This window comes from Manis pentadactyla, chromosome 2, assembly GCF_030020395.1.
Source record: "Manis pentadactyla isolate mManPen7 chromosome 2, mManPen7.hap1, whole genome shotgun sequence".
Lineage (NCBI taxonomy): Eukaryota > Metazoa > Chordata > Mammalia > Pholidota > Manidae > Manis > Manis pentadactyla.
In genome coordinates, this window is record NC_080020.1 from 210,498,914 (window position 1) to 210,511,269 (window position 12,356).

At 37.9% G+C, this 12,356-nt stretch overlaps 1 protein-coding gene across 19 annotated transcripts in view; it reads right to left on the reverse strand.

The window, feature by feature from the left end:
- Positions 1–12,356, reverse strand: part of BIRC6 (baculoviral IAP repeat containing 6) — a 285,292-nt gene that overhangs the window by 258,155 nt on the left and 14,781 nt on the right. For all 19 annotated transcript variants that reach the window (XR_008995888.1, XR_005033811.2, XR_008995886.1 and 16 more), the window contains exons 2-3: positions 7,432–7,613; positions 5,090–5,227 (exon numbers count right to left, since the gene is read on the reverse strand). Coding sequence is in view for 15 of the 19 variants with exons in the window: in XM_036931659.2 (XP_036787554.2) it covers positions 5,090–5,227; positions 7,432–7,613 (320 nt within the window). In the remaining 4 variants the exon portion in view is untranslated. The remainder of the gene's footprint in view (positions 1–5,089; positions 5,228–7,431; positions 7,614–12,356) is intronic.

The following is a 12,356-nucleotide window of genomic DNA, read 5'->3' on the forward strand; positions in this document are numbered from 1 at the left end:
TTCTCTGGTCCTCTCTGACGACTATTAAAAGTAAGAAAGACCAAGTGGAATCCCCTAGAACTTTCATTCTATACAAGACTACTAAACTAAAGCAATACTATATTGAGGAAAATTCTGAGATTAATGCCCCTGTAAGAGACCTGAAAGATACAGGGTAATCAAACTATCTCATCTCCATTGCCTGTTTGGTCTATGCAGAATATAAAAAGATCTTGAAGAAAGACTGATCTGATTGTAAACTATCAGGTGGTGACTTCAATTGCAGCTGCTGTTCCAGATGAAGTGTCTTTACTGAACCAATCAATAAATCCCTTGAGCAGTCACATTCTGTCAAATATCTTTTTCTTTACACTAATTTTTAAGGACCATCCATTGTTCTATATGACAGTAACAATAAACATTCATGGTATTACCTAGGACTGTATCTCATGCTCTTTATTATAATCTAGTCTGTAGAAACCTGATCATTCTAACATCTAACATCCTACAGATCACCCCATTGGTCTACTATACTAATAATGTCATGCCAACTGGCCCACATGAGAACGAAGTAGCAAGGGACTTGAACGCCTTAGTAAGACACATGCAAGTTAGAGAGGATCAATAATGTCCAGAAAAACTCAGGATCCTGCAATCTCTGTGAAGTTTCTGGAGGTCTAGTGGTCTGGGCATGTCGGGATATTTCCACTGAGGTAAAAGACAGGTTGCTGTAACTTGTAAAAGCAAATACTGAAAAAGAGGTACAATGCTTGGTGGTCCTAATTGTATTTGGAACCAATATTCAGCTTATTTGAGTGTGCTGCTCTAATTCAATTATCAAATAATACATAAGATGCAGAACAAGAAGCTCTACAGCAGGTGCAGGCCGAACCACAAGATGCTCTGCCACTTTTACCTTGTGAGAATACTAGAACACTAGAAGTGTGTGCAGCAAGCGAACATGCTGTAAGGAGTCTCTGGAAAGCTGAATTGGGACAATCACACAGGAGAATACTAGGGCAAAGCCATGTCCTCTCCTGTAAATAACTACAGCCCTCCTTTTAAGAAACAGTTCCTGGCTTCTCAGGAGTCCCTAATAGAAATTAATATTTATCGATGAGATAAATGTCTATGTAATCAGAGCTGTCCATCACAAACTAGGCATTATCTGACACACTAAACCATAATACTGGGCATGAGAAACAAGTATCCTTCATTAATTGGTTTATGAAGATCAGTCTTGAGAAAGTCCAAAAGCAAGTTTTCAACAAGATAAATAAGCAAGTAGTTCAGACTTCTATATTACATACCCTTCTTATACTGTCTCCTTCTCATTCCAAATCAATGGCTTCACAGGGTACTCCTTATGATGAGATAACTGAGGAAGGAAACTCTTGGTTCTCATTTACAGATGGTTCTGCATGTTACAGTGGTACCACCCCAAAAAGATGGCTGCAGCATTCACAGCCCCAATCAGGACAGTGGTGAAAGTAAACCTTAGTGGGTAGAACTGCAACCACTACGTTCAGCTATTCTCTTTGTATGGACTGAGAGTTGGTCAGTAGTAAAGAACCTCACTGATTAATGGACAGTAGCTAATGTTTTGGCTGGATGGTCAGGCATTTGAAAAGATTAGGACTGAAAGACTGTTAACAAGGAAGTCAAGGGTAAAGGTCTATGGACAGACCTATCAAATACAGAGGATGAAAATACTTGTGAAATACATGAATGCTCATCAAAAGGCATCCATTCCAGAGGAAATGGACAAATTATACACATCATATGACTGTCAATCACCCTCTCTCCATAGCCACTCCGTCTTGGTTCAATGGACCTGTACGCAGAATGCCATGGCAACAGAGACAGACAGTATGTAAAGGCCCAACAACATGAACTTTCTGTCACCAAGACTAACCAGGCTACAGCTATTGCTGATTGCCTAATCTGCCAGAGCAGATATACCAAAGCTGAGCCACCAATTTGACACCATTTTCCTAGGGAAACAGCTAGCTATATGACTGCAGGTTGATTATACTGGATTCTTTCAGTCATGGATTGGGAAGCAATTTGTCTTCATTGTGTAATTGATATGTATTCTGAACATGCATTTACCTGTTCTACCCAGAGTGCTTCTGCCATAATATTACACCATTGCCTGTGGACTAACAGAATGGCTTATACATGATCATGGTATTCCATACAACCCTGCTTCTGATTGAGAGAGCACTTGAAAGCAAAACAAAATTTTGTTTAATGTAGCAATGGGCTCTTACCCATGAAACTGACTGGTCCTACTGTGGTATCATCCAGAAGGAGCTGGTCTGACAATATAGTAGTGCCCTACTAAAGACGCCTGTTCCATACTAACTGGAAGAGATGTTCTTCCTTACGGGATCATGTATATGCTTTCAATCAACAAAAAATACATTATTATTTCTCCCAAGAGGGTCACTATTCTTAAGAACTCATTCAAAGATCTTTTTTTTAAGCTTTAAGCTCTAGAGTTCTTATATCCCAAGGGAGGAATGTTCTATGAGGGGTACAATGGTTCCACTGAATTATGTGTTGAGACTGCTACCCAGCAATTTGGGGCTCCTCCTGTCACTGAATCATCAGGCAAAAAAGGAGGTTATTCTACTGGTTGGTATGATTAAAACTGACAAAGACAAACTGGATTGATGCTAAATAATAGGGGCAAGGGGAGCTTAATTAGAGTCCTGGAGATTCTCTGGGTGCCTTGGTCCTTCCTTCCATGTTGAACAGTAAAGTGAAAGGATGAGTACAACTTAAACACAGCTTCACTGAGGATTAGATCCTATGAGAGTAAAGATGTGGGTTACTCCACCATGTAAAGATACCTGACCAGAAGAGGTACTGCCTGAGGACAGAGGGAATATGGACTAGGTAGTAGAAGGAGGTAATAAATAAATATAAATCCTCTTGACCATTACAGAACTGAGGGGTACAGCAGCTATGCATATTTTCTTCCCTTCTTATTACATATACGGTAGATGGATGAATGGATGTAGATTTAGACAGACACCCATATATAGACAGACATATAGGCTTATTATTTTATGTAGAAATTTTTGGTTGTGGTTAATTTAATATTTAGGTAGCACAGTTCTGTTAACTAAACAATCGAGACTGTAACTAAATTTAAGCCGTAGAAATGGATAAAATACCTGTTGGGACTTTGTGTCTCTCCTTTCTGGCGTGGGGAGAAAGAAAAATCTTCATTTATAAAAAGTAAAAGCATAATATTTTTGTTCTATGAAAGTTCAAATACATATGAGAGTGTGTATGGAGATGCTGAGTAGCCAAACAGTGGACTGTGCTAGTTATTAAACTCCTATCCCTCAGCTCCAAACCTACCCTTATTTTTCTTCTCTGTCATTTAGGGCTGGGACTCCACAAACTGTAATTCCCCTTTGCCAACCAGTTTCCTGGCTATGAGGTTCTGACAAAAGGAATACCAGATGGAAACTGGAAAGCATGATGAGGGGAGAAAGGCTTGTCCTCACTATTACTTGTTACTGTTGTCAACACTGCTTCACCAAGGACCTGGTGACAGCAGTTGATTCTTCCACTCTTCAGCAGTTTTTGTTTTCTTAGCATACCCAGAACCATTCTCATAGAGCTCCCTCACAGGTACTAACATCAGCCAGGCAGCACCTCTCTTCAAGGCTCTGAGTTTCGCTTCCACAAGCATTGCTCTCCAAGATCCTGAGGTAAAAGGTGGGTAGCAGCTTGTGCTCAAAAGTCTGAGTCCCAGTCCCACAGGGCCTCTCTCAGTTTGCAGGTGCAGAAAATCCTAACCTCTTGTACCTCCAGACCTAGGTGGGAGCTGCTCCCTATAGTTACCACCTGTGTTGTTACCTCAGGGTTTCCTTTTCACTTCTTCAGTTCTCAAACACGTTAAGTCAATTTCTTACATTAAATTTTGTGTTGGAATGCACAGTATGGTTCTGTATCACCAAATAAAATGACCCATTAATGGAATATAGGTTAATAAAATCACAGTAAGTCTACAGACAAATATTCAATGTAAGTATCAGGAAGAATGCAGATGATCTATGAGGATTGATAAAAGATACTCAAGATACAGCCTTAAGTGAAAAAAAACAACAAGGTATATGCTATAATCTCAATGTTTGAGTCCCCCCAGAATTAACCTGTTGAAATCCTAAACCCCAAAGGTGATGGTATTAGTAAGGAGGGAGGTACTTGAGTCATGAGGACAGAGCCCTCATGAATGGGATTAGTCCTTTTTAAAAGAGGCTCCAGAAAGATCCCTTTCCCTTTCCACCATGTGAGGATACAGCACAGTACACCAGCTAGGAACCAGGAAAAGCAACTTCACTGGAAGGCAACCATGCTAGCACCTTGATCTTGGACTTCCCTGCCTCCAGAACTGAAAGCAATAAATTCCTGTTGTTGGTAAGGTACTCAGTAATTGGTATTGTTATAGCAGCCCAAACAGACTAAGATAGTATATCACAGTATTTTAGTATAATTACAACTGTATTTGAGGAAGAATATATTGACAAATACAGAAGTTATTTTTAGGAAAATGGCTTTTACTTTCTACCTTATATGCTTCATATGGAATTTTATATGTGCTATACTTACAACTTAGAAAAGACCTTAAAAGAAAAACACATAAGGTATCAATGAAATATATCTAAGAATTTAATTCAAAGTTTCATATCCCACAGACATCCTAGTGATACCAGAAAAAGAGAAATTATTTCAAAGAAAGGCCAAAACAGCCCCACTACCAAAGACATATTCCATTTCTCATCGAAGCTCATAGCCTGACAAGAAAGTCTCTTTCATCAGCCTGTCGACCAATACAAGGCCATCAAGCACAAAAGCCTTTGGAAGAAAATAAGGCAAATAGTTCCCACAAACTGAAGTTAAACTTCAATAAAAATAGTTCCAACTTTGAGATGCCTTTTAAGCAAACATTCTGACTTTTAAAAGAGAGAAAAATCCAGAACTGGAGTATTTCCAAGGGGTTTTGGGAGGGAGAAAGATGGAGAAAGGTGAAAGTATGGAGGGGCTCTATTATAGCCCCAAGCAAGGTAAATTGTTTATAACTTCTTACCTTAGCAACTTTGTGGTTTGCTGCAGTCTCGTGAGATGTATTTTTTAAACCATCTTTGAGCTGTGTGATGAATAGATCATAACCCTCCGTACTAGAAATATCTACCTTTTCTAAACAAGCTGATAAAAGTTGTTGTGCCTAAGTAAAAAAGATGAGCACAGAAAATTAAACACAACAAAAAATGTTAAATTCAGATCCTTATTCAAATATTTTCATTTGTAATTATTCTGACAGTTACTATACTGAAGCTTACCTACTCTTACTTTTTTTTAACACTTAATCAAATAGTAACTATTTGAAGGACTGTTTCAAAATTAAATGAGATAAAGCAATGCATTCAGTACAGTACCACAGAGTAAGTTTCAATACATTGAAGCTATTATAAACCAAAACAAAATTGAAAAAATTGGACAAGCTGAAACCATGAACAAAAATGAAAGAGGTAAAATTTTAAAGACAATTATGTAAAGTTCTTCAATGAGCTTTCAATGCACACTATGCAAAACTATTAATAGGGGGAAATTCACCAAGTCAGCAGGTAATATAAAAAAGACCTTTGCATTGCTATGCCCATATTCAGTATGAACTACCTTAATTAGAAATACATGGTAAATATATGGAAAAGAATATTTCCACACAGATTCAACCAAACCTGGGACCCCTTACTTTAGCCAAGACAGTGTCAAATGTATGTGGTACAAAAAAGGATACCTGGGATGGTGGATGATCTACAAATATTATGTGAACAACGGAGCTGTAATTATTTAGGTAAAAAGAGAGAAAACCATCAAGAGATGTTTAGGCCACCAAGCAAGGTGGAGGAGGTGGTAGAAGCCAGCTAAACACCTACTACTTCAGTCAGTGTGGTCAGAAAAATACAGACATGAAGGTCTATTTCATGTAAATGTTCAAATTACTTTATTGTAATTCTGTAGTTCTTTTTAAAACCTGAACAGTTTAATACTACCTTTCATTGTAGAATATAATACATATTCTATATAAAGATATCAACTTTATTAAGAACTCACCTGGTCTAAATTCCTCAAATTAGGAGAGAAAAAAAAATGTTCAGTACAAATAGAATTAATTCTATCTAAAGATTTTAGACATGCCTGCATATGCAGATATTCTGATGACAAAAAAATGGCTATTTTCAGACTCAAAACTTCCAGTAACAGGCTTTCAACATTAATATATAATATATAAAACTGTGATACGATACTAAATGTAAAACCTAGGTGTATATATGGCAGTATCTTTAAAAAAAAAAGCTTTCTAAAGAGATAACATTTACACCATACTTAAAATTTACACATCAACGTCTTTCATGTCCTAAAAATGGGAAATATACTGTTTTTATCAATTAATCATACCAATCCATCAAATGGAAAATAATTAATAATAAAAAACTTGGTATGAAGGCAGAAATAATATCTCACTCTATTAGGGAACATAGCATTATAATCTTTTAAATTCAATTTAAGATTATTTAAAATTCAGTAACTCTGAAAGAAGTACTATCAAATTACATTACATGATCAACAACACACAAAAGAATTTAAGTTAGGATAGACTTACATATTAAGTAACCAAATCTGTAACACTACAGAAAAATACATATGGCTGAAATTTTAAACTGGGACTGTTAAGAGACATGATACATAATAGCAAAGATTAGTGATCATCCACTAATATTAACTCCTCTTTTTTTTATTGTTTAAAAAAAAAGAAGAATCACCTCTTTCCCAGCCTTCTCAGCTTGCTGTGGCCATGTGACTAAATTTTGGCCAATGGGATGAATATAAAAAGGGTATATGAGAGCGAGTTTGTAAAAGAGGAAAAGAAGGAATGAAGCACAGGAAGACAGAATAAGGGGAAGTGAAAGAAGCAGGGGGAGAGAAGAGAGAGAAACAAAGTAAGGAGAGAGGGAGAAAAGGGGTGAGAGATATCATGCCTGTGAGCTCCCCTGAACTTTTGCCCACCTTTTCTCTGGAAAATATGAGACTTGGAACAACAGTCTTGGAATTTAAGTATTGAGCTAAGCAAAGCTGCCCTTACACCTAGCCCTACACTGTTACTGGAAAAACTATCTTGTTTAAGACATTGTATTTTGGGGTCTCTGTTACAGTAATTTAACCTGTACAGTCCACACTTAAATATCACTTCAACAAGAGTCAATTATTCAAAGGAAAGACAAGTTTTAAACAAAGCTGTGATCAATAACTAAACTGTTTTTAACAGGGATACATATATAATGTCCTTAATGGACAACTTAATTTAACATTTAATAAATCTGAGATTACATTAAGTAGAAATGCATATTGCTACGTATTTAAACTTACCTCTGTAACAGGTAATTCAAGCTGAACCACATCATCCTGCTTTGAAACTGGAGTTTGCAGAGCAGTGTCTAACAACAAGATTCCATTAAGGTCCTTCCTACACCCTACTGCATAATCATCCACAAATATAACTTTATCCACGGCAGAAATATACTGACATTTCACCTGTCCACCTGGTTTAGCTGTTAAAAGAACAGAAATTCAACACTTAAGATTTTAAGACCAATAGTCCATTAAAAATAAATGTTTACATGACAGCTAAACACAATATACAATCCTGGACTGGAAAAAAATTGCTCTAAAGGACAATACTGGAACAACTGATAAAACTGCAATATATTCTGTAGATTTGATTAAAGTATCAATGTGCAATTTTCAAAACTTGACAACTATATTGCTGTTACAAAAGAAAATGTAATTGTTCTTATAAATAAACAGAAATAGTAAGGGTAAAGGGTCATGATGTACACAACCAATTCTCAATAGAGCAAAAGTAAAATGTAAGTATATGTGGGGGAATGATGAGCAAATGTGCTATTCAAAATTAAAATACAAGGAAAAAAGATAGTGGTGTGAGAAGTGTGGCGGAAATCTCCCAAAATCACATATATTTTGAAAATACAGCAAATATGACTATTCCTAAAAGACTGACCTGAAGTAAGAGTACACCAGCCAGTCTACATCTGGGAGAAGTGAACATCTCACGGAAAAGGGTAAAGAAAAAAGTTGCAACCTGGCAGGACCGAGCATTCCCCTCAACTCCAGCCCACCGGTATAAGAAAGAGAATCATAGCTGGGAAGGAGTGGAAGCACAGGACTGCTAAATGCCCAGCCCTAGAAATCTACCTTGGGAGCACAGACCCACATTGCCTGGTGCTCTGGAGATTAGAGAGGCTGAAAACTAAAGTAGGAGACTAAGACTGCAAACAGGTACCCAAAACCGGCTGCCCTGGGACAAAAGAAAAACAGGTGCTTTGAAAGATATCTCAACAGTCAGAACCCTGCTAAAGGGACAAGGATTTGGGAGAAGAAACAGGTGGACAAAATCATCCTGGCATACTCAGCCCAGGTGGTTGGGAACTTTCAGAAGTTTCAGGCACTCCATCCCTCTGGTTGGCAATACAGCCCCAAGGTCCCTCACAATAAGCAGCCTGCCACTCCTTCCTCCCTGCCAGCACCTGAGCGCAAACCCGCTGTCCCAACCATGGCTGCAGACCAGCCGGAGGGCAGCCCCACCTACGGCAACTACACAACTTAATGTAGAGTCCTCTCCTTGGGCACAGCTAACCCACCCAGACAGCAGAGACAGGCACGGCAACCAAGAAGCATGAAAGTCTTTGCCCTCCCTGCAAACACCAGCACCACTTGCCTGAGACCCCCACTCTCGCCTTAGGCAACCCCGACGGCCACTCCGCCATGATAGTTTAGGGGATTAACCCAGAGGCTGATCCCTGTGCACAGTTAACCAGCACAGGCAGTGGAGACAAGCACGGCAACCAGAAAGCTCAAAAGGGCTTTTTTCTCCCTGCAAAAACCCGCACCGCGCACCTGAGACCACCGCCATCACCCAGGCCATCCCGAGGACCACCATCCCACAGCAGCTTAGGGGATTAACACAGAGGCTGGTCCCTGTGTGTGATTAACCAGCACAGACAGCAGAGACAGGCACTGCGACCATGAAGCAGGAAGGGGCTTTGTCCTCCCAGCCACTCGCTTGTGACCAGTCCCATCGCTCTAGGACTATGAACAGACAGAAGAACCTTGTTCAATCCAAAATCCCTCAAGCACCAGAAAGAGGACTCAGTAAAACCGAAATCACCAATCTTCCTGAAAAAGAATACAAAATAAAAGTCATAAGCATGCTAATGGAGCTAGAGAAAAATATTCGGGAGCTAAGGGACGAATTCAGGAGGGAGACAGACACCTTACAAAACAGAGTAACTGAAATGAAAGAAACAATGGAGGGGCTTAAAAGCAGATTAGATGAGGTAAAGGAGATGGTAAATGGAATAGAAATTAGAGAACAGGAATACAAAGAAGCTGAGACAGAGAGAAAACAAAGGATCTCTAGGAATGAAAGAATATTAAGAGAACTCTGTGATCAATCGAAAAGGAATAGTATTTATAATATAGGGGAACCAGAAGAATAGGAGAGAGAAAAAGTGAAAGAAAGTGTCTTTGAAGAAATAACTGCTGAAAACTTGCCCAGTTTGGGGAAGGAAACATTCTCTCAGGCCACAAAAGTCCACAACTCCAAAAGAGGGACACAAGGAAGACAATATCAAGACATATACCAAGACAATAATTAAAATGGCAAAGATCAAGGACAAGGACAGAGTATTAAAATCATCTAGAGAGCAAAAAAATATAACCTACAAAGGAAAACCCATCAGGCTACCATCACATTCTTCTCAGCAGAAACCTTACAGGCCAGAAGGGAGTGGCATGACATATTCAGTGCAACAACACAGAAGAGCCTCAAACCAAGAATACTCTACCCAGCAATATTATCATTTAAATTTGAATGAGGGATTAAACAATTCCCAGATAAGCAAAAGTTGAGAGAATTTACCTCCCACAAACCATCTCTACAGTGTATTTTAAAGGGACTGCTCTAGATGGAAGTGCCCATAAGGCTAAATAGCTGTCACCAGAGAAAACAAAAACACAGGAAAGGAAGTAGACCAATTAAATACTAATCAAATGCAAAATTAAATCAGCTACCCACAGAGTCAGTCAAGGCATACACAAAGAGTACAGAATACGACCCCTAACATATAAAGAGAGGAGGAGGAAGAAAAAGAAGGGTGGGGAGAATCTTCAGATTGTGTTAATAACAGCACAATAAGTGAGTTAAGGTAGACTGCTAGACAGTACAGAATTTGTCCTTGAACCTTTGGTAATCACGAATCCAAAGCCTGCAATGGCAATAAGAACATTCCAATTGAAATCACACTAAATGTAAATGGTCTAAATGCACCAGTCAAAAGACAGAGTTATAGAATGGATAAAAAGCAAGACCCATCTATACGCTGCCTAAAAGAGACTCACTTCAAACCCAAAAACATATACAGACTAAAAGTGAAGGGATGGAAAAAGATAACTTCATGCAAAAAACAGGGAGGAAAAAGTAGGAGTTGCAGTACTCTTACCAGACAATAGACTTCAAAACAAGGAAAGTAACAAGAGACAAAAAAGGACATTACATAATGATAAAGTGGTCAATCCAATAAGATGATATAACCATTATAAATATCTATGCACTCAACAGAGGAGCACCCAAATACGTACAAAAAATACTAACAGAATTAAAGATAGAAACAGAAACCAATGCACTCATTTTAGGAGACTTCAACACACCATTTGCTCCAAAGGACAGATCAACCAGACAGAAAATAAGTAAGGAGACACAGGCACTGAACAACACATTAGAACAGATGGTCCTAAGAGACATCTACAGAGGACTCCACCCAAAAGCAACAAGATACACATTCAAGTGCACATGGAACAATTTTCCAGAATAGATCACATACTAGGCCACAAAAAGAATCTCAGTGAATTCAAGAAGATTGAAATTGTAATGTAGTGGGGATGCACAGGGAAGGCAGTATAGCACAGAGAAGACAAGTATTGACTCTATAGAATCTTACTACACTGATGGATGGTGACTGTAATGGGGTATGTGGTGGGGACCTGATAATGCGGGGAATCTAGTAACCACAATGTTGTTCATATAACGGTTTATAAATGATACCAAAATTAAAAATATGTATATATTTACTTAAAATATATATATTTAAATTGCACCAATCAACTTCTCAGATAAGGTATGAAATCAGAAATAAATGTGTAAAGAAAACAAAAAGGTCCACAAACTCATGGAGGCTTAACAATATGCTCCTAAATAATCAATGGATCAATAACCAAATTAAAACAGAGATCAAGCAATATATGGAGACAAATGAAAACAACAGCTCAATGCCCCAACTTCTGTGAGACACTGCGAAGACAGTACTAAGAGGGAAGTATATAGCAATTCAGACTTTTCTCAAAAAAGAAGAATCCCAAATGAACAGTCTAAAATCACATTATTGAAACAGAAAAAAGAAGAAAAAAATGAGGCACAAAGTCAGCTGAAGGAGGGACATAATAAAGATCAGAACAGAAATAAATAAAGTTGAGAAGAATAAAACATTAGAGAGAATTAATGAAACCAAGTTCTTTGAGAAAATAAACAAAATAGATAAACTCTAAGCTAAACTTATTAAGAAAAAAATAGAATCTATACATATAAACAGAATCAGAAATGAGAAAGGAAAAATCATGACAAACCCCACAGAAATACAAATTATTATTAGAGTATACTATGAAAAATTATATGCTAACAAACTAGACAAACTAGAAGAAATGGACAACTTTCTAGAAAAATACAACCTTCAAAGACTGACCAAGGAAGAAACAGAAAATCTTAACAGACCAGTTACCAGCAATGAAACTGAATCAGTAATTTTAAAACTACCCAAGAACAAAACCTCCGGATGATGGCTTCACCACTGAATTTTATCAAATATTTAGAGAAGACACAATATCCATTCTCCTTACAGTTTTCCAAAAAATAGAAGAGGAGGGAATACTTCCAAACTCTTTTGTATGAAGCCAGCATCACTCTAATACCAAAACCAGGCAAAGACACCACAAAAAACGAAAATTACAGACCAATATCCCTGATGAACATAGATGCAAAAATACTCAACAAAATATTAGCAAGCCGAATTCAAAAACACATCAAGAGGATCATACACCATGATCAAGTGAGATTCATCCCAGGGATGCAAGAATGGTACAACATTCGAAAATCCATCAATATCAATCAATACATCAATAAAAAGGACAAAACCCACATGATCATCTCCATAGACACTGAA